This window comes from Hipposideros armiger, unplaced genomic scaffold, assembly GCF_001890085.2.
Source record: "Hipposideros armiger isolate ML-2016 unplaced genomic scaffold, ASM189008v1 scaffold_330, whole genome shotgun sequence".
NCBI lineage: Eukaryota > Metazoa > Chordata > Mammalia > Chiroptera > Hipposideridae > Hipposideros > Hipposideros armiger.
Genome location: NW_017731680.1, coordinates 1,512,684 through 1,536,874, shown reverse-complemented (window position 1 = coordinate 1,536,874; position 24,191 = coordinate 1,512,684). Strand labels below are relative to the sequence as shown.

The following is a 24,191-nucleotide window of genomic DNA, read 5'->3' as shown; positions in this document are numbered from 1 at the left end:
GTGTGCTGCTTGTGGGGCTAATCGGGCAGTGATCTGCTATGGTCTGAAGCCAATCTCCAAGTATACTGGTTTTGGGGCTTCTTGGGAGGAGCTCCGGTGCAGACCCAGGTCACTCACTGACTGTGACTGGCCGGGGGCTACCTGGTAAGAGCTACAGAGTGATCCGCGGTTGTTCACTGCCTTTGCTAAACCTGAAAGCTCATGGAAGAGGCCATGCTGCAAACCGAGGATGCCTGCCACCAGTACAGGGCTTGGGGTAGCTCTGCAAAAAGCCAGGACAACCCTAGGCCTGCTGCCACTGCCACCTGCCAGTTCCCTTAAGGTTTAGTCACTGATAAAGCCTTGTGAGGTATGCAAGTGGGTGAGGCAGGGTCTCAGGGTGTCACTAGAGCAGGAAGAATTCTGGTTACCAGGTTAATGTAAATTCTGGTTTGGTGCCAGTGCTGAACCTGGAGTGACTGAGGAAAAGTCTCAGAGCACACCAAGGCCAGTTGCCGCCCACTTGGGAAACTCCAACAGTTTTCCAAGAAAGAGTGGAATGTGGGCGGGGCTGGCTACTACCTGAGAAAGTGCTTCTGGTATTTTTTGGGGCGGGGTCCCAGCGAAGCTCACCAGACCAATTCAGATTCAGATTTGGCTGCATGGGGGGAGGGTGCAACACAGGAAAGATGGCACCTGCCTGCCAGCAGCATAAGAGGAGGATCCCACACAGGGAAAATGGTGACTGTCCTGCAGCCCTCACTCCAAAACCACACATCTCAGTCTGCCCCTCTGACGGCCCCCAAGTCACCATCCCTCTTCAGGAGTCCAGGGTGAATGCCTGAGAGTGAGACTATGTGAGGATGCCTGGGTTTCCTGCAGCCTTCCATCCCACCTGGATGGTCAGAATCCTTAGTGACTTTCACAGCCAGATGTTGTGGGGGCTCTTCTTCCTGGCACCAGTACTCAGGGCTGGGGAGCATGGTGTGCGGCTGGGGTCCCTCGCTCCTACGGGGGGAACCTCTGGGGTCAAGATATCCCTCCTGATTCTCAACCGCCACACAGAGGTTTGGGACGAGCCTGTTTCACGTCTCCGTCCCTTCTACCAGTCTTGATGTGACCTCTTCTTTACATCCTTAATCATAAAACTTCTGGTCAGCTAGACTTCAGATGGTTCTACAGGTTGATTGCTCTATAATTTAGTTGTAATTTTAATGTGTTCATGGAAAAAAGCAGGCAGTGTTTATCTACTCCACTATCTTGGATCTCTCTGCCAGGAATTTGTCCATTTTAAGAGACACAAAACTGGCTCACTCCTGTTGTAATGACTACTACTTGTATTTCCAATACTCCTACCACTAGAATACTACTTACGTGCAGGGGAGTTACACATGTGTGCTGCACACTAACTTATCCTGTGTATTTAGGGTTACTGTTAGGGATTATCAGATATTAAAACTACCACCCACCCCAACTTGTTCAACTACAGGTGTGTTACTGGTGGTCTTTTGCTTGAGGGCACTGACGTACTTAATGGATAGGCATTACTATTCTTACTTTACAGTTATGGAAACTCGGGTTAAGTGACTTGCTCAAAGTCACACATCTATTAAGTGGCAAAACCAGTAGCAGAATCTAGATCTGACTTCAAGTCCTGAACTTGTAATCATTATGCTATATAGTGTATATGATCAATGTTGCAATTCCACCCTTATTCTAGCTGCCCACCTCAACAAGTTTATCTATTTACTACTGCTGAGTAAATTGTCAAATTATTTCTTAATATCTTTACCGATCATCAAAATGATCAATTTTCTTTTAATGGCAGATTTAAGAGTCTAGAAAAAATTAAATTCCTTTGTTAACATAGTAAACTGTGGATTACCTAGAACTATTTATATTTGTCATGCAGATATATCTTCAAGATAAATAACGAAGCCATATCATGAGGTCCTTCTTACTTATAAAATTTTTTCTTAAACTATCTCAGATACTTATGGTCACCTTTTTGAGTAGCAAAACCCAACCTGAACTTGGCAGTCTCTTTTCTAAGTTTGTTGTATTTATTTCTTCTATTTGCCATATATTGGGGATATTAGATTTTACAATCTTTTGCTGGGCAACTGGTAATAAAGGGAACTTAAAAGAACAGGTAACATCTTATTTGAATTAATTTCATGGATATTCAAATAATTATTTCAGAATTCATAATAATATATTAAATATTATAGTCTTAGTCTTTAGAATGACAAACTACCCCTTAGGTATCTTCTTGAATAAGTTAGTAAAATGAAGTACTCTTAAGAAGTATTTCTATGGAATATGGAAAAAAGTACCATATACATCTTACCTTTCTCCCACATTTTTCTGACTGTATACTATATAACAGGAATTTAACTTTTTTCTGTAAGGCTTTGTTTTAGTGCATAGGTTTGGATTTAAGATAGGTTAGTTGAGAGTGATTAGTACATTTGCTATGAAGGCAAGAAAGAAAACTTCATCTGTATTATTTGATTACATGATATTCAGATCAGAGTTGTGTCTGTTTTATAATAGAACCTACATTTATACTAGTATACTAGAAATAAGTTATGCTTATGTAACTATTTAATGTTAATATAGTAAAGGCAAAATCTGAATTAATATACTTAAGAGTGTTAAAACAAGACTATTTAACATGTCTAGTTAGCAAGATGTTCAGTTAGATTAAGATCTGTTTCTAAGTTCTCAGATAAATGATTAAAATAGTAATAATTCATTAAATAGCTCATTATTCAGAAGGTATCAAGCTGTTTCAGGATTAAGGACTCTAGTAACTTAACAAAAACTTGGGTCATATCAACAAACAGCTATGATCTCTTGTCCTCAAGTATCTTCTTCCATGTGTGGTCACTTGAATTCTTCAAAAGTATCTTGACTCAAATTTAGGAATATGATTTTTAATTGGTGTTGTGGGCTGGACTGTGTCCCTCTCAAAAGACATATTCAAGTCCAACCCTTGGTATCTGTGAATTTGCCTTATTTTGGAAATAGGGTTTTTGCAGAAGTAATGAAATCAGATGAGCTTATACTGGAATAGGGTGGGCCCCAATCTAATGACTGGTGTCCTTGATAAAGAGAGGGAGATTTGGATCCGAAGCTGAGGGAATGTCCCATGAAAATGGAGGAAGAAATTGGAGGGATGCAGCTACAAGTTGAAGAATGTCAAGGAGTGTCTGTAACTGCCAGAAGATAGGAAGAGGCAAAGAAAGACCCTTCCCTACCGCTTTCAAAGGGAGCATGGCCCTGCCAACACCTAAATTCAGATTTCTGGCCTCCTGAACTGTGAGAATAAATTTCTGTTGTTTAAATCATCCAGTTTGTGGTACTTTGTTGCGGCAGCACTAGGGAACTCACATAGTGGGTCAAAATTCAAGAAAGTGACAATGAGCCACTCGGCCGGCCCTAAGAAAGTGACAAAATTATTATGGCCTTTCTGGTTCTTCAATCATTTGGAGAAATACTCTTTACTATTCTTTGTTGGCTTGGTTTTTGCAAACATATATATATATGTTGAAAATCATCTGTCAGTTCTAAAAGAAAAGACCCAAATTGGTAATCTTCAGTCATATCTCACCAATCCTGCCTTTTTAAGTGCTTTGTGGCATGATATTTCTTGGTCATCCACCAAGCACAAATCATACAGAATTGACCTTGTTGACGTACTCTTAAAATTGGGTTCCCATTTCCTTCTGAAGTTCATATTTTAGTTACTTCATTTAATAGACTCCTTTATATGATTACCATTATTTTTTTGTACCATTTAAGAAAGAAAAATTATAAAAGGCTTAATTGAAGACACAGCTGGGTTCAGATAATAAAATATGAAAAATTGTGACTTAGAATCAATAAATATAATGTTATCAATATTTTCCTAGTCATCCAGAGAACTCTGACCTCTCCTATTCTCTCAATCCACATATTCAGATATCATCAGATAGTAATGACTCTTCTTTACAAAGTCTCTTAATACCCATTTTCTTTATAGTTTTACTCTAAGCATATTCATTCATATTCATACAGAGGCAACTATATGGTAATAGTCCTGAGACTGTCTTTGCCCAGCCATATCAATACCAAATTAATTTTCCGAAAATACCTGTAAATGTTTTATTTTTTATTCCCTTTAAGCTAGACTCCTTATCACCACTGGGATAAAATCCAAGCTTACTTGGCCTATCTGTGGCAGACAGTGCTAGTTGCATACAATATCCATTCTCCTCTAATTTTGTTTGAGGCAATTACACATCCAGCTAATATACATGTCTTCCCAGATTCCCTTGCAACTAGAAAAACCATGTGACATCTGGCAGAAGCTTTTTAGGGCTTCTGGGAACATCTGTGCTTTCCTGATATAAACACTACTCCTTTCTAGAATATCAGGCTAAAAATGAAGCATTTTATAACCGTAAAGAAATAAGCATACAAATCAAACTGACAAACTATAACCTTGTATGGGTTATAAACATACAAGGGGCCAACAACTGATTACATTGTAGAGCTACTATTCTAGTCCTGGACTTCCTATTTCTGAACATTTTATGCAATAAAAATAAAATCTTGTTAGGTTTAAGCCACTCTGAAGGGATTCTGTTACATGGAGCTGAATGAAATCCTAGTGTGCAAGGCTCTTCACAACATGCTCTCAACAACTCATTTTGTTTTATCACTCATTATTTTCCATACTTGCAGGTTTCCATGTTTTATTCACATCATTCTGCATCAAATTCACTGCTTACCAAACAGTCAATGCTCTTCCACATGTCTGTGTTTTTATACATTCTCAAAGAAATGGCATTCCCTTGCCTGGGCAAACTCCTACTTATTAAGATCCAGCTCAAATGTACAGTATTAACTTGCTTTTTCCTTTGTGAACATGTTAATAACGCTTTGTTCATATCTCTAGCCTAGCATTAATCGTTGATTTACACATCTGCTTCCTCAGTTAGACTATTAACTCCTCACAAGCAGCAACTATCTCTTTTTTATCATGTATTCCCAATGTTCGACACATGTTAAGTTTTCAATACATATTTTAATAAAGAATAAAACACTAACTGGATTTTTTTAAACTGGTATTTTTTTGCATTGAAAGTAATTCACAATTCATTCATCTATATCTGCCTTTGTCCCATCAGATATTGTTCAACTATTTTCCTTCTGTCCCAATGTATAAATTGTTAAAAAAAAAATTATAGTACTAGTAGCATCTTAAAAAATCCAGTTATCATGTTTTATTCTTCCTAATATTTCCTATAGGTAGGACACAACAAAACACTCTTTATCAAGTAAGTACTTAAAAATGCTTGAACTGACTTTATAGCATCATGAAAAACACAGAAGACATTATACCTATAGAGGAAGACTGTGGACTTATCAGCAGGTCCTCTTGAACTTGTTCACTTCCTGGCACTGTCTGCTGATCACTCAGTGAACTCTGAGATGCACTGACAGGCTGGGATACTTCCTCATGGACCTCCTCATCACTTAACCTTTCTACTTTGACCCGGACATCTTCTTCGGTACCCAAGGGCAAGGTAGTTTTTGTGCTCTCACAAGTCACAAAATCAGCCATTCTTCTACCTGACTCAGATGGGCCAGGTAATTCTAAAGTCCGAGCATTTTCTGCCTGCTTAACCTTATCAGGCTGAATCCTTCGATCAATTCCAAAAGGAAAAGTCCAGGGAAAAGCTAAAGAAGAGTCAACTGGTTGATTTCTATTTTCTGAGTAGGAAGCTGAAGAATTCAATACCTGGGGAGAACTTGTTTGTGTGCTACACTTTACAGGGCTTTCAGGAGACATAACAATGTAGCTTTTGCGCTTTCTCCGGGATTCTCGGCAGACAGGAATGGTTCTTTCTACCACACTGCACTCTGAAGACACTGGAGAAATGCTTCCATCTCGAGAAGTAAAATTGCAGTTAGAGTTATTTTCTTGTCCAGCATCTAGACCCTTTTCTGGTTGGCTGTTGGGTGTATTCCATAAAATGCTTGATTTCATGAATTCTGAGCAGGTGCTAGCAACACTAAACATTTGCATATAGCTGGCTGCAGCTAGAACATCAATGATATTTTCTGTGTTAATTGACAGAGTGGCTGTGTAAGCATATTCTAAAAGGGGTATAAAGCCAGTCACTGTAACATGATGCAAATCCAACACATTCTTGTTCTCATCCTCTGCTTGGCCTACAAGTTTGGTGCGAAAAAAATCACTGCAAGCTGCTAGTACCACCTTATGTGCCCGGAAGATTTTGTCCTGGACACGAATAGTGATATCACAAAAATGTCCATCATTTCGCAGCATATTTAGCTTTCCAAGCATTTCCTGGCTGTGGGAAGAGGAGCTATGAGTAAATGTTTTCACACCCATCTTTTCTTTCCTCTTCTCCAGATGCTCGTCAAAGATGCAAATGAATCAGAAATGACCTAAAAAACATATAAAATAAGCATTAGTTGAAATAGGTGATTTAGATAGTTTTCATGTGGCCACTGTGCTAAATCAAAAAACTGAAAGATGGCAGTGAGAAAGTTAAAGGTAGGGAATATATTAAAATACATTCCCCCACACACATATGGGCAACTAATTTCTGACAAAGAAGCCAAGAATATGCAATACAGAAAGGAAAGTCTCTTCAATAAATGGTGTTGGGAAAACTGGACAGCCATATATGAGAGACTAAAACTAGACTACTATCTTACACTATATACAAAAAATTAACTCAAAATGGATCTGAATGTAGGACCTGAAACAATAAAGTACGTAGAAGAAAACAGGCACTAAGTTTATGGACACTGGTCTCAGAAATGTTTTTGTGAACTTGACCCCAAAGACAAAGGGAACAAAAGCAAAAATAAATGAATGGGACTATATCAATCAAAAGAGCTTCTTCTGTACAGCAAAAGAAACCATCAACAAAACAAAAAGGCAACCAACCAAATGAGAAAAGATATTGCCAAATGATACTTCTGGTAAGGGGGCTAATATCCAAAATACTATATAAAGAACCCATACAACCCAACAACAACAAAACCAAACAATCTGATTAAAAAATGGGCAGAGGGCCTGAATAGATACTTTTCCAAGGAAGGTATGAAGATGGCCAACAGACATATAAAACGATATTCGACATCACTACTTATTAGGGAAATGCAAATCAAACCCACAATGAGATAGCACTTCACACCTGTTACAGTGGCTGTTATCAATAAGACAAGACATAACACGTGTTGGAGAGAATGTGGAGAAAAGAGAACCTCATAAACTGCTGATGGTAATGTAAATTGGTGTATGGAGGTTCTTCAAAAAATAAAGGGCACAACTACCGTATGAGCCAGCAATCCCTCTTCTGTGTATTTACCTGAAAAGTTTGAAAAAACTTACTTGTAAAGATATATGTACCCTTACATATGATTTACAACAGCCATGAAATGGAAACAACCTGTGTCCACAGACAGATGATTGGATAAAGATGAGATAAACATATACAATGGAATACTACTCAGCCATAAGATGAAATATTGCCATTCATGACAACATGGATAGATCCCGAAAGTATAATGCTAAGTGAAATAAGTCAGATAGAAAAGGATAAGAACCATATGATTTCATTCATATGTGGGATATAAAACAAAAAGCAGCAAATGAACAAACAAAAACAAACTCACAGACATAGACAACAGAATGGTGGTCACTAAAGAGGAAGGGAGGTTGGAGAAAGTGAACAGGGTAAGGTGGATCAAATATATGGCGGCAGAAGGAGGCTAGGCTTTGGATTTTAAGCACTCAATAGAGTATACAGACGTCGAATTATAATTTTGTACACCTGAAGTTTATATGTTATTAACCAATATTACCCCAATAAATTTAATAAAAAAATAAAACCATCTTCTGATGGAAACCTTCACATAAAAAAAATTTTTTTTTTAAATTCCTGGTCTCCCAAACTGTCTAATCAGTAGAATCTATGAACTAAATGTTTTCATGAGCTACATAGTTTTAAAAAGTTTGTAAATAATGACAATTATAGAGAGTGCTTTCTATGTGCCAGAGACTATTTAAATGCTTCACATTTGATCATTTGATTGTCATATCTCTATCAGTAGGTGCATTATTATCCCTGTTTGACAGGAAAGGGTTTAACTACCTTGCTGAAGTCAAAAGGTTACTAAGTGACAGACCCAGAGTTCATATCTAGGTTGGCCAACTCCAGAACCTATATTCTTAACCTCAATGCCTCAATGTACTGCCTCTTTTAGGATACAAAGTGAGTAAATATAAGTGGTTAAGAGTTCAGGTTTTAGAATGTGATAGGCCTGGATCTTAACTCAACAATTCCTCCAGAGTTGTTGTTAAGGACTAAATGAAACAATATATGTAGCAAATGCTTTAGGATAGTATTTCACACTTTATGAATGTTCACCAAATAAAACCAGTTATCACTGTTGTTTATATTACTAATATAAGAAAACAACTTTTCTGGAAGTAAATTTAAAAAATGTTTAGTAATCAATCATCTGATTGGATTTGGGTTTTCCTTAAAAAAAAAAGGGCAGGTGGTTTGCTATCAGATTTTACATTTATTTACTAGAACTGACATTCTCAAATACTTTTAAATTAGCAAATCTAATAATGCTTGTTTTAATAGTACTTTCCCTCTAACCTCTTTTTATACCCGCTATGTGAAGTCAGGGAGACTTATATTAGCCCTTTGATAAAGATAAAAAAACTAATGTTCAGAGAAGTTAAGTGACAAACAAATGACAACCAACGCTGCATGTGAGTCTGCTGACTCTTAGGTCACAGAAATTTTCCAGTGCAACTGGAAGTATTGTATGTATATTAATTATTTTATCTAACACAAATAACTTTCTTAAATAGTTGGTCTGAAATAAATGCAAAACAAAGCAAATCTGTGGAAATACTATTTGTAAAATATTATTTCTAGATAAAAAAAGACACCAAATGCCTCAAATATAACCACCAGTTAAAAACTTATGTTAAAGATGAATATTTAATGAACCTGGAAAAATCTTTGGTTCTGTGTATTAGGCGAATGCACAATTACTGACATACATTGAATACTCAACAGTGGTAATTATTATTATCATATTTTGCCATGTATAGCACACTCGTATGTGTGATTATAATGTGCACCCATGTTTTTGGCCCAAACTTTCAGGGAAAAAAATATTTCGTTTTAAATTTTTTTTTTAAGATTTTTTTTTTATTGGGGAATTGGGGGGATGGGAACAGTGCTGGGGAATTGGGGGAAGGGGAACAGACAAGTTGCTGTCATTTTGTTCTTCAGTCTAGTTGTGGAGGATGTCGCTTCACTGGCCCAAGTTGGCACCATCATTGTGCTCTTCCCTGGCGAGGCAGATCAGTCACCGGCTTCTGGACGGCTGCTCACTGCGGCTGTTGGCCGCTCACGCTGGCTGCTGGCTACATACGGTAGCCCATGGCAACCCACTGCCACAGGGACTGCAGCCTACGCCGTCGCCGGGGACTCACTGGCAGCCCAGCTCCAGGTTGAGCTGTTGCTCAGCATCTTAGCTGTAGAGGGCAGTGTCACTGGCCCTCATATGTGGGATCCGAACCGGGGCCTTCTGGCATCCCAAGCGAGTTCTTAACCATCGCGCCACTCGGCCGGCCCTCGTTTAAATTTTTTAATTCAAATTTTTATTTGTTTACATTTGGGTACTTGTTTTTTGTATTACAAAGCAATTTTAGGATTTATTTTTTAACATATTATGGTACAAGAAATTTTATCTAACAAATAATTATAAAACACAAGAACAGATACAGGGTGCAAAAAATTTTACATACCAGTAACAAACTTATGATATTTACACATCATAGAAGGCCAAGAACTCTTTGTTGTTGAAAGTTTGTTATAAGTTCAACAAAACTGATTATCATATTCCAGAGTATTATTCTGCAACAGATATCGTTATAGAGTTACAATTTTAACTCATAAGCATTAAAAGAATTAAAAACGTTTATACAGATACGGAATTAGTACTAATCATGTATAATGCATGCATCCTTATTTTTCCCTCACAAATTTGGGCAAAAAAGTACGCATCATACATGGCAAAATGCAGTATATATTTAGTGAAAATGTGATCAAAGAATATAGGCTATGACACCATTTTTGTGAAATATATATGTATATTTGTGTATATATATAGAGTGGGGGAGGGAAAGATTGAGGCGGGGAGGAGACTGAGAGAGAGAGAGAGAGAGAAAGAGAGAGGGAGAACACAAGAGGACATGAGACCTTAACTAGAGATTCATGGATTCCTTAAGGAAGGGATTCCCTAAGGATTCCTTCTGAAACTATATGGAATAATGTCTCCAGGTATATATAGTAGCTTTCATCAGATCCAAGGGAATTACTGGTAGTAGAATGGGTGTTCTTCTCTTCTTTTTGTACATTAAACTTTTTTTCCTTAAAAAAAACAAAATCAAAACAGCATACTGCTGCAAAACCATGGGATTTCAAGTATTTTTGTTTCAAACTCTAAGTCATATGCAACACAGTAAATCTTCTTTTCCTTTCCCCTTGAAAAGACTTTCAAAAACTGAAGATGGCAATCATATTCCACTCTTTCCTGAAGTTTCTCTTCTTTAAACTAAATATTTAAACTCAGGAGTCCCTTTCAGTGCTCCTTAAAATTTGATTTAAGATCCTTGCTATCCAGATTGCTCTGCTGTAAACAATCTCTACTTCTCAAAACTCCTTTTAAGACTGGTTCCACACAATATGATAGGTATGGTAGGATTATAATTGAGCATACTTTAGTATTTTTACCTCCCTGGTCTGAACAAAAATATTAGTAAGACTAAATTAGGTAATCTGACAGTCAAATCGTACCAATGATTTTATGTTATAAAAAACAGCTCAATAATTGACTTACTAGATATGAGGGACTTTGTTAATGTGAAAGGAAGAACACACGTACTAATAAAATATTGTCCTTGACCTCAACAAGTAGACAGCCCTATGAAGAAGACATAGTGCCTAACTAAAACTACAAGAGGTGTGCTGCAGTGATATTGAACATAAAGAATGGAATACTATGGAATACTTAACTTTCAATGTACTAGGTGGAAAAGGCATTACAGAGGGCAGGTCCAGGCTATCATGGGATCACACATGATCTTGATGAGTGCTCCATCCTGATGTGCCTCCCTGTGCAATGTATGCACTGTACTGGAAACTTGTTGTAAATGTGCACTATAAGATATTCCTAATGTGAATATGCAAAGGGCAATGTCAGCTCAAACAGCAAACAATCCATTACATAAACATTCCTTCCAATGTTCTATGTAGGTAAATGTGTATGTGAAGGAGGAAAGAAAAAAACCAAAACCTTATGGATTTCCAGCTGAATAAATATAAAAAGGTCACTGGATATTCTAATATGGGAGGACAAAATGATCAATCTGGGACACTTCCCTGTCTGAATAACATGACATAGAGGATAAAAGGTATAAAACCCTGTGCCAAGAAAGCCAGGTGAGGTCACTGAAATAATTATGCTGACCATAATCAAAGTTAACAGTTCAAATACAAACTTGTTCCATATATTTTCCCAAAGACAAGTAACAAAATGAGACACTTAGGCATAGGGTTGGTTGCAACAAACCATCATTTGGTGGTTTCTCTCTCATAGGAATGAGATAAAGAGGAAGAAAATGGGAGGGCTATATAAAGTTTTTTGTTCATTTGCTACACTCTAGTAACCTGGCTTCTTTAAAAGCCTGGCCATCAAGAGTGCTTAGTTTGACTGGGATCGTGTGGTTCAGGGAGGAAACATGCCTTTAGAGCAATTGACCCAGTCTTAATCTTGCAACCATGTGTGTGAAATTAAATGTATCTGGAGAATAGGGTGTGAAAATGAAACCATTTCAATCTTGGTTTGGGTGAAGGCCCCAAATAACAGATACTATACTGCAAAGTGAGGTGCAAGGGCAACTATGCAAGAAGTTGGGGGAAAGCTATTTTTCAACCTTGAGTAATACCTACTTTTAACGTTCAATGAGTTAAATATTAGAAAAGAATTTTTGCAGGGAATGAGCACTGGGTTGTGAGTTCCAAACCCTATTCTGCACTGTCCTACTTCCCCTGCTAGCGAAAGGGGATGGGTCCATGCTCTGTCTCAGGTCTATGGAAAATGTGTGACAACTTTAAAAAAATCGGAAGGGTACAAGTCTGATTTACACAGGCCAAGACTATAAAGAGGGCTTACCATCTCTCAATAGTATGCAAAAGAAATACCATGGCGAAGAGGATCCAAGATGGCAGAGTAGATAAACACTGTGCTTGCCTCCTCCCATGATCACATTAAAATTACAACCAAATTATAGAACAATTAACCTGGAGAACAATCGAAAAACTAGCTGAGCAGAAGTCCTATAACTAAGGATATAAAGAAGCCAGGTCAAGACTGGTAGGATGAGTAGAGAGGTGGACCCAGCCAGCACACCTGGGTGGGTCAGTTGAGAATCAGGAGGAATATCTTGGCTGTGGAGGGCCACCTGGAGGAATGAGGGACCCTCAGGCCCACACCGGGGCTTTCAGCCCCGAGTACTGGTCCTGGGAAGAGGAGCCCACCTCTATAACATCTGGCTGCGAAAAACAGTGGAGATTTCGACTATCCAGGGGAGATGGAAGGTTGCAGAAAACACAGACATCCTCTTAGGGGACCTGTGCAGAGACTCACTCACTTGCAGGCACTTACCCTGGATTCTGGGGGAAGGTGGAGGGACAGTTACTCAGGAGGAGTCAGAGGCATATAGGGAGAGACTGAGATGTGTGGCTTCAGGGCAAGGACTAAAGGGAGAGTCACCATTTACCCTGTATAGAATCTTCCTCTCGTGCAGCCTGCACGCAGGTGTCATCTTTCCTGTGTTGAACCCTCCCTCACAGGCCAAATCTGAATCTGACTGGCTTGGTGAGCTCCACTCACTCCACCTTGGTGAATCCCTGGAACGCTGCCCCACCCAATATGCGCAATGCCAGAGGCACATTCTTGGCACCTGTGTTGCATACTTTCTTGGACAACTCTTGGAGGGCAGCTGGCCTCAATGTGCTCTGAGACTTTTGCTGAGTAGCTAGCTCCAGGCTCAGCGCTAGCATCAAACGAAAATCTACATTAACCTGGTGACCACCACTCATCAGCACCCTGCTGACTCTGAGATCCTGCCTTACCCAAATCACGTATCTCAGGAGGCTCTGTAAGTGGCCAAGCCTTGTAGAAGCCGGCAAGCAGCAGCAGGCCTTGGGCTGCCATGGGCATTTTGTGGAGCTACCCCAGGACCAATACTGGCAGCAAGCATGCTTGGTTCACAGTGTGGGCTCTTCCACATGCCTCCAGGTCTGGCACAGGGAGTGACCAACCGTGGATTGCTTTGTAGCATCTACCAGAATTCCCGGCCGGTCACAGGCAGTGGGTGATCAGGGCCTGCACTGAAGCCCATCTGAACAGGCCCCAGAATTAACATGCCTGGAGGTTGGCTTCAGACCACAGCAGAGAACCACTCAATTAGCCCCACAAGAGGCATACCCAAAGGGCTGTCTCAGCAGGCACCAGAATCAGCTGGGGCAAATCCCACTCAGTGTAATAAGCTCCCGGCACAGCAGCCTGTAAACTGTGGATATGACCAAACCCCACAGCCAATCAGCCTGATGTGCCAATAGGAATCAAGGCTCAACTGTAAGAGGAGGCCACAAGCAACCCACATAAGGGACACTCCTGAAGCATCTGGCACAAGTGACCAGAGACTGGTCACTGGTCCCCACAGGGCACCTACTACATAAGGCCACTGGGCCAAGACTGGGAGACATAGCAGATCTACCTAATACATAAAAACAAGTACAGAGATGCAGCCAAAATGAGGAAACAAAGATTTATGTCCCAAATGAAAGAGCAGGAAAAAATTCCATAAAAAGAGCTCAACAAAATGAAGGCAAACAAGCTACCAGAATACAGAGTTCAAAACAATGGTTATAAGGATGTTTAATGAATTAGGGAAAGAATAAATGAACTCAGTGAGAACTTCAACAAAGAGAAAGTAAGCATAAAAGAGGACACAGAAACCATAAAAAAAACAACAACCAGTCAGGAGTGAAGAATATAACTAAAATGAAGAATGCACTCAAAGGAATCACTAGCAGACTAGATGAAGCAGAGGATCGAATCAGCAATTTGGAAGACAAGGTAGCAGAGAACACCCAATCGGAACAGCAAAAAGAAAAAAAGATAGGGACAGTTTAAGAGACATCTGGGACAACATCAAGCTTAACAACATTCACATTATAAGAGTACCAGAAGGAGAAGAGGGAAATCAAGGGACTGAGAACCTATAGAAGAATAATAACTGAAAACTTTACTAACCTGATGAAGGAAATAGACATACAAGTCCAGGAAGCACAGAGTCACAATCAAGATGAACCCAAAGAGGTGTACACCAAGGCACATCATAATTAAAATGGCAAAGGTTAAAGACAAAGAGAATCCTAAAAGCAGCAAGTGAAAGGCAACTAGTAACTTATAAGGGTGTTCTCATGAGACTGTCAGCTGATTTCTCAAGAGAAACTTTGCTGGCAAGAAGGGAGTGGCACAAAATATTCCAAGTGATGAAAAGCAAGGGCCTACAACCAAGACTACTCTACCCTAAAAAGCTATCATTTAAAACTGAAGGATAGATAAAGACCTTCCCAGACAAGAAAAAGCTAAAGGAATTCATTACCATTAAGAAATGTTAAGGAAAAAAAAAATGTTAAAGGGACTTCTTTAAGAAGAATAAGGGGAAAAACAAATTTAAAAAAATGAATAACAAAACAGAAATAACTAGGTACATATCAATTATTACTTTAAATGCAAATGGTTTAAATGCCCTAATCAAAACACATATGGTAGCTGAATGGATAAGAAAATACCCATACATATGCTGTCTACAGAGATTGACTTCAGATCGAAAGGCCCACACGGACTGAAAGTAAAGGGATGGAGAAACATGTTTCATGGGAATGTAAATATAAAAAAAGCTGGGGTAGCAAAACTTCTATCAGACAAAATAAACTTTACAGAAAAAATTATAATAAGAGACAAAAAGGGACATTACATAATGATAAATGGATCAATCCAACAAGAGGATATATCCCTTATAAACATTTATTCACCCAACATAGGAGCACCTAAATATATAAAGCAAATACTGGTCAACATAATGGGAGAGATCGATAGTAATACATTGTAGTAGTGGACTTTAACACCCCACTGACACCAATGGACAACTCTTCCAGGCAAAAAAAAAAACCAACAAAAACAAAGGCCTTAAATGACACACTTGGCCAGATAGATTTAATTGATATTTTTCAGCATTTCATCCCAAAGCAGCAGAATATACATTCCTTTCAATTGCACATGTAATATCTTCTAAGATAGACATATGTTAGACCACAAAACAAGTCTCAGTAAACTTAAGAAGACTGAAATCATATCAAATGTCTTCTCTGACCAAAATGGTGTGAAACTGGAAATTCATTACAAGAAAAAAAACTGAAAAGCACACAAATACATGGAGGCTGAACAACATGCTACTAAATAATGAATGGGTCAACAATAAGTTCAAGGAAGAAATGAAAAGGTAGCTTGAGACAAATGAAAATGAAATCACAATGACCCACAATCTATGGGACATACTGAAAGCAGGCCTAAGGGGGAAATTCATAGCAATAACAGGCCTACCTCAAGAAATAAGAAAAACCTCAAATAAACAACGTAACCTTACACTTAAAGGAACTAGAAAAAGAACAGCGAACAAAGCCCCAAGTGAGTAGAAGGAAGGAAATAAAGATCAGAGCAGAAATAAACTAAAGTCCCTTAAAACAACAACAACAACAACAAAACAATACAAAAAGATCAAGGAAACCAAGAGCTGGTTCTCTGAAAAAATAAACAAAATTGATAAACCTTTAACCAGATTCATCAAGAAAAAAAAGAAAGACCCCAAATAAAATCAGAATTGAAAGAGAAGTGACAAGTGACACCACAGAAATCTAAAGGATTATAAGAAAATATTATGAACAATTATATGCCAACAAATTGGACAATATGGAAAAAATGGGTAAATTCCTAAAAACACACAATTTTCCAGGCTGAATCAAGAACAGAAAATCTGACTCCTAACAAAATCGAATCAATAATCAGAAAACCCCCAACAAACAAAAGTCCTGGACAGGATTACTTTACAGGTGAAGTTTACCAAACATTCAAAGAAGAATTAACACCAATCATTCTCAAAATATTCAAGAGGAGGGTCCGAAACTCATTTTATGAGGCCACCATTACCTTGATTCCAAAACCAGATAAAGACATTAGAAAAAAACTATAGGCCGATATCCCTAATGAACATAGATGCAAAAATCCTCAACAAGTTATTAGGCAAATCAAATTCAGCAATACATTAAAAAGGGAATACACCCTGATCAAGTGCAATTTAATCCTGGGATGCAAGGTTAGTTTAATACCTGCAAGTCAATTAACGTGATACTCACATAAACAAAATGAAGGATAAAAAAAACATGATCATATCAACAGGTGCAGAGAAAGTGTTTGACAAAATCCAGCATCTGTTTATGATAAAAACTCTCAGCACAGTGGGAACAGAGGGAACATATCTCAACATGATAAAGGCCATCTATAACAAAACGCACAGCTAACATCATACTCAACAGGGAAAAGCTAAAAGCATTCTTCTGAAGATCAGAAACAAGACAAAGATGCCCACTTTCACCATTTTTATTCAACATAGTATTGGAAGTCCTAGCCACAACAATCAGAGACGAAATAAAAGGCATTTAAATTGGAAATGAAGAAGGAAAAATTTACAGATGACATGATACTATATGTAGAGAGCCCTAAATATTCTACCAAAAAATTATTAGAACTGATAAATCAGTTCAGTCAAGTTACAGGATACAAGATTAATAATCAGAAATTGGTTGTATTTTTACACACCAATAATGATCTGTCAGAGAAGAAATTAAGAAAACAATTCCATTTACAATTGCATAAAAAAAAAATCTAGGAATAAATTTAACCAATGGGATAAAGGACCTGTACTTGGAAAACTACAAGACATTGAACAAAGAAACTGAAGAAGATGCAAGTAAATGGAAGCATATACTGTGCTCATGGATAGGAAAAATTCATATAATTACAATGTCCATACTACTCAAAGCAATCTATAGATTCAGAGCAATCCCTATCAAAATTCCAATGGCATATTTCACACAACTAGAACAAATAAACAAATAATCTTAAAATTTATATGGAACCACAAAACACCCTGAATAGCCACAGCAATCTTGAGAAAGAACAAAGTTGGAGGTATCAACGCTACCTGATATCAAACTTTACTTCAATGCTATAGTAATCAAAACAGCATAGTACTCATAAAAAACAGACACCTAGGGCCTGACGAGTGGTTAAGAACTGGCTTGGGATGCCAGAGGGCCCTGGTTCGGATCCCACATATGAGGGTCAGTGACACTGCCCTCCACAGCTAAGATGCTGAACAACAGCTCGACCTGGAGCTGGGCTGTTGTGAGTCACCGATGGCGTAGGCTGCAGCCCCTGTGGCAGTGGGTTGCCATGGGCTACCGTGTGTAGCCAGCAGCCAGCGTGAGCGGCCAGCAGCCGCAGTGAGCGGCCATCCAGAAGCCGGCGACTGATCTGCCTCGCCCGGGAAGAGCGCAATGATGGTGCCAACTTGGGCCAGTGAAGCAACGTCCTCCACAACTAGACTGAAGAACAAAAGGACAGCAACTTGCCTGTTCCCCTTCCCCTAATTCCCCAGCGCTGTTCCCAACCCCCCAGTTCCCCAATAAAAAAATCTTTAAAAAAAATAAATAAATAAAAACCAGACACCTAGATCAATGGAACAGAACAGAGAACCCAGAAATAAACCCATGCCTATTTGGTCATTTAATCTATGACAAAGGGGGCAAGAATATACAGTGGGATAAAGACAGTCTATTCAATAAACGGTGTTGTGAAAGCTGGCCAGATACATGCAAAAAAAAAAAGAAGTAGAAAAAAAAAAGAAACTGGACCACCTTCTGACACCATGTACAAGAACAAACTCAAAATAGGTTGAAGACTTAAATGTAACACTCCAAAACATAAAACTCCTAAAAGAAAATATAGGCAGTAAACTCTTTTGACAGTGCTCTAAGTAATATTTTTTCTGATCTATCTCCTTGGGCAAGGGAAACAAAACAAAAAAATAAACAAGTGGGGCTACATCAAACTAAAAAGGTTTTGCATGGCAAAGGGAACCGCCAACACAAAGAAAAAGCCTACTCAAAGGGAGAAGATATTCACAAGTGATACACCTAATAGGAGGTTAATATCCAAAATTTATAAAGAACTCATGCAACTCAACACCGAAGAAAAACAAACAATCCAATTAACAAATAGGCAGAGGACCTAATTAGACATTTCTCCAAATAGGGCATACACATGGCCAAGAGACATATAAAAAGATACTTAACATCACTAATCATAAGAGACCTGCAAATTAAAACCACAATGAGGTGACGTCACAGAAGTGGTGGCCAGAGGTGAGCCTCTTGAAATCTCACCTGGAATTTACAACAACCTGAAGAGCTATAATTCTACAAAGGAATCCCAGCGTGGAATACAGGCAAGACTAGGAGACACACAATTAGAATCATCTGAAGGTGAGTAAATTGGGCGCGGAGGAATGGGGAAGGGGGAAGGGGAGAGGGGGAGGGGGAATAGGGAAGGTGGAAGGCAGAAGCGGGAAGCGCAGAGACGCAAAATGCGGGCCGACTGACTCAGACTGGAGCTTGGAGCTCCCTGCATTCCAGAGCTATTGCAGTTGTGGGAGAGGGAAAACAGACTGCTAATGCCTCCCTTATGGTCCACAGTCCCACCTGAGGGATCAGCATATAACACTATTGAACCCAATGCTTATGGCAGAGGTCTCAGAGCAAAGGCTGAGAGAAGAAGGATGAGAATGATGGTTTAAGCCCTCACTGCCACGCAAAGGATGGAAGACATAGGCACGGAGCCTAACCGACCCCTCCCTACCCTCCCAGTGCTAGAAGCACCCCCACCCTCCCAGTGCTAGAAGTGGAACGGTTGCAATGTCAGATAAAAAAAACCCCAGAATATTTACAGCTCTGAGAAATGCAGCCCCGCAGCCACAGACTCACAGCAATTCCAGTGAAAGGGGCAAGACAACTGTGCTGGTAGTCGCCGCCATTGCTCAGAGCCACGTATCACAACCCACCCCGCCTCCACTCCCACCTTTTGGGCGGATCCCTTTAGAGGTAAACAGACCTGAGGAAACACACAGGCTCTGAATCTGGTGCAGGAAAAGCTTTGGTACTTCAGAAGCTCTCCACATCCTCCCATGGAAGTGGTGCCCTCAAACCCAGGCGACCTGCTCATAGAAAAGCCTACCTTCCAGGGAACCCCCAGTCCCCCACGCCCCAATTGTGTGAGAAGCTGGAACAGTGCAAGAGAAAATATAATGCTAAAGCTTAGAATAAAAGACTACAGCAGGGGAGAAAAGAAAACATTCCACCAACACCGACTGGAAAGCAGAAGAAAGACCTCTTCCTATCAGCCTGTTGCAGAACCCACTCCTGTAGATGAGAGAAAAATAAGAATTCATTAATTGCAATGAATAACCAACGTAACAAGGCAGCTCAGAAAGAAATTGAAAAATCTCCAGAAAATGGACTTAAAGACATGGAAATATGTGATTTAAATAACAGAGAATTCAAGATTGCAGTTCTGAGATGCCAGAAAACAGTCTAGAAAAAAAACAGACAGTTTAATGAACTCAGAAACAAAATCAAAGAACTAAATGGACATTTTACCAAAGAGACTAAAATTTTTAAAAAGAGCCAAATAGAATTTCTGGAAATTAAGAACTCAATAAAAGAAATGAAGAATGAAATAGCCAGCTTAGGCAATAGAGCTGACCACATAGAGGAAAGAATCAGTGACATTGAAGATAGAAATATGGAAATGACACAGATGGAAGAAGAGAGAGACTTGAGAGTTAAAAGAAATGAAAGAACTTTGTAAGAACTTTCTGGGCCGGCCGAGTGGTGCGTTGGTTAAGAGCTGGCTTGGGATGCCAGCTCTGTGCAGCAGGGCCTAGGTTCGGATCCCACATGAGGGCCGGTGACACTGCCCTCTATACCTAAGATGGTGAACAACAGCTCAACCTGGAGCTGGGTTGCCGTGAGTCGCTGGTGGTGGCATAGGCTGCAGCCCCTGCTGCAGTGGGCTGCCATAAGCTACTGTGTGTGGCCGGCAGCCCTCAGGGAAATGCCACCATGGGATGAATAGTGTTACCAAGGTTAATGAAGAGTGTCAGAAATGGTATCTACCAGAGTCAGACCAGATAGATGGAAGGAGAGTAAAGAAAGAAAAACAAACAAAAGGCACCCACCAGCACTCTGTCCCTGGAGAAAGTTCCAACCGATCCCTGCCCCTCCAGCACACACCCTAAATTTAGTCATTGTATCACATTCACATATAGTTCCAGGTGCTTTTCAAACTGCTGCCTTTGCACTGGGACTTGGAAAAAGCCCAGCCTTGGTTTCCTACAGCACTTTGGCTCTCTCAAGATGCAAGCCCCAAACCAGATGTATGGGGCTCTCCTTTTTAATGAAGGTCCCCCAGGCTGGGGCTTGGGACCCTTACTCTTCAGGGGGGACCTCCAAGGTTGTGAAATCTCTCACTTGTGGGTCACCACACGGGAAGTGGGAGGTAGGCAGGGTGCATCCTGACTAGATTGAGTCTCTGCCCCTTCTACCTGGCTCAACGTGGGTTTCTTTACACCCTTAGTTGTAGAAAATCTGTTCTGCTAGTCTTCAGGTCATTCTCAGAGATAGCTGTTCCATGTGTAGTTGTAGTTTTGGTGTCAATGAGAGGTGAGCTCGGGATCTTCCTACTCAGCCATCTGGAACCCAAAGCCAGGAGGCTTGCTCTTTATTGCCAATCTAGCTTGTCCATGAAATGTTTCTTGCGGTTGGTACACAGTCCCTGCAAAAAAACATGTCTGGATTGCTGTGGCATTCAAGTTTTAGTATGTTGTATCTTCATTTTGAACCACCTCAGAATGTCTTTTGATTTTTTGTTTGCTTTCTTCTTTGACCCATTGGTTATTTAGAAGTATGTTTGGTTTTGCCATTGAGTTGAGTTCCTTAAATATTTTGGTTATTGAACTCTTACTGGATAGATGATTTGCAAATATTTCCCACCATTCAGGTTGCTTTTACATTTTTGTTGATGGGTTCCTTTGCTATGCAGAAGATTTTTATTTTGTTGTAGTCCCACTTGTTTGTATTTCCTTTTGTTGCCTTTGCTTTTGGAGTCACATCCAAAATGCAACACTTACATGGATGTGAAAGAGATTACTGCCTATGTTTTCTTCTAATTTTATGGTTTCAGGTCTTACATTCAGGTCTTTAAATCAATTTTCAGTTAATTTTTGTGTATGGTGTAAGATAGTGCTCTAGGTTAATTCTTTTGCATGTAATTGTCCATTTTTCCCAACACCATTTATTGAAGAGACTATCCTTTCTCCACTGTATGTTCTTTGTTGTAAATTAACTGACCACATATGCGCTAAGTATATTTCTGGTCTCTCTATTCTGTTCTATTGATCTGTGTGTCTATTTTTGTGCAAGTATCATACTGTTTTGATTAGTAGAGCTTTGTAGTACAGTAAAATCAGAAAGCATGATACCTCCAACTTTGTTCTTCTTTTTCAAGATGACTTTGCCTATTCACGGTCTTTTGTGGTTCCACACAAATTTCAGGATTATCTGTTCTATTTCTATGAAAAGTGCCATGGGAATTTTGATACGGATTGCATTGACTCTATAGAGTGCTTTGGGTAGTATGGACATGGTATTAATTCTTCCAATCCACGAGCATGGGATATCCTTCCATTTGTGTCTTCTTCAATTTCTTTCATCAATGTGTTACAGTTTTCAGTGTACAGGTCTTTCACCTCCTTGGTTAAATTTATTCCTAGGTATTTTATTCTTTTTGATGCAATTGGAAATTTCTATTTTTTTCTTAATTTCTTTCTGATAGTTCATTATTAGTATATAGATAAACACAACTAATTTCTGTATATTGACTTTTATATCCTGCAACTTGACTGAGCTCATTCATTAGCTCTAAAAATTTATTGATGGAGTCTTTAGGATTTTCTCTATATAGTATCATATCATCTGTAAATAGTGACAGTTTTACCACTCCCTTTCCAATTTGTATTATTTTTATTTATTTTTCTTGTTTAACTGCTATAAGTAGGACTTGCCAATACTACGTTGAGTAAAAGTAGTAGGCATTATTTTTTTGTTCCTTATCTTAAAGGAAAAACTTTCAACTTTTCACCACTGAGTATGGTGTTAGCTGTTGGTTTGTCACATATGGCCTTTATTATGTTGAGCTATGTTCCCTCTATATCCATCTTCTTGAGAGTAATGATCATAAGTGAATGTTTAATTTTCTCAATTCCTTTTTTCTGTATCTACTGGATGGTCATATAATTAAACCCTTCATTGTTAATGTGGTGCATCATGTTGACTGATTTGTAAATATTGAAACATCCTTTTATTCCTGGAATAAATCCCACTTGATTATGGTATATAATCCTTTTAATATTGTTGGATTCAGTTTGCTAATATTTTGTTGAGGATTTTTGCATCTATGTTCATCAGGGATATTGGCCTGTAAGTTTCTTTCTTTTTGTGCTGTCCCTGTCTAGGTTTGGTATCAGGGTAGTGCTGGTCTTGTAAAATGAGTTTGGAAGTGTTTCCTCTTCTTCCGTTTTTTAGAAGAGTTTGACATAGATAGGTATGTTTGGTATAATTCTCCAGTGGAGCCAATCTGGTCCTGGACTTTTTGTTTGTTGGAAGTTTTTTGATTACTGATTCAATCTCTTCACTAGTATGATTACTATTTAGATTTTCTATTTCATCCTGATTCAAATTGGGGAGATAGCATGTTTCCAGGAATCTATCCATTTCTTCTAGGTTGTCCAATTGGTTGGTGTATAATTGTTCATAGAAGCCTCTTATAATTCTTTGTATTTCTGTGGTATCAGCTGTAATTTCTTTATATCTGATTTTACTTTTTAATCCTCTTTCTTCCTGGTGAGTCTAGCTAAAGATTTGGCAACTTTATGTTTTCAAAGAATCAGCTCTAAGTTTCATTTATCTTTTCTGATGTTTTTCTGGTCTCCAGTTCATTTATTTTTGCTCTGATCTTTATTATTTCCTAACTTCTACTAACTTTGGGCTTCATTTGTCCATCTTTTGAACAGTTCCATAAGGCGTAAAGTTAGACTGAGATTTTTCTTGTTTCTCGAGATAGGCCTGTATCTCTAACTTCCTTCATAGAACTGCTATTGCTGCATCCCATAGATCTTAGAATGTTATATGGCCATTTTCATTTGTCTCACTGTCTTTTCTGATTTCTCCTTTGATTTCTTGGCTGATCCATTGATTGTACAGGAGTATGCTGTGTAATCTCCATGTTTTCTTCTTGTAATTGATTTCTAGTTTCACAATACTGTGTTCAGAAAAGATGCTTGATATGATTCAATCTTCTTAGATTAGTATTTATTTTTTAATAAATGTATCCTGGAAAATGTTCCATGTGTTGTTTTTTGAAGGAAATGTTCTCTATATACCTATTATGTCCATATGGTCTAATGTGTCATTTAAGGCCAATGTTTCCTTATTGATTTTCTGTTAGCATGATCTGTCCATTAATGTAAGTGGGGTATTAAAGTCTCCTACTATCTTTGTGCTATTTCTCTCTTTAGGTCTGTAAATATTTGCTTCATATATTTAGGTGTTCCTTTTTGGTAACATAAATATTTACAAATGTTATATCCTGTTGTTGGATTGACCCCTTTATCATTATGTAATGTTCTTTGTCTTTTATTAGTTTCTGTTTTAAAGTTTATTTTGTCTGATATAAGTACAGCTATACCTACTATCTTTCTGTTTCCATTTCCTTGGATTATCTTTTTCCATCCCTTCATTTTCAATCTGTGTGTATTCTTAGATCTAAAATAAATCTCTTGTAGG

The 24,191-nt window shown here is 38.7% G+C and overlaps 1 protein-coding gene across 4 annotated transcripts in view; it reads right to left on the bottom strand.

Moving 5' to 3' along the window:
* The window catches only part of ZBTB44 (zinc finger and BTB domain containing 44), a 94,090-nt gene that overhangs the window by 29,450 nt on the left and 40,449 nt on the right, over positions 1 to 24,191 (bottom strand). For 3 of the 4 annotated variants that reach the window (XM_019660805.1, XM_019660808.1, XM_019660807.1), the window contains exon 2: positions 5,371 to 6,444. In XM_019660805.1, coding sequence (XP_019516350.1) covers positions 5,371 to 6,388 — 1,018 coding nt within the window. In that variant the 5' untranslated portion in view covers positions 6,389 to 6,444. Of the gene's footprint in view, positions 1 to 5,370; positions 6,445 to 19,274; positions 19,352 to 24,191 lie in introns of those variants that run through there. The other variant, XM_019660806.1, reaches the window with a different exon arrangement.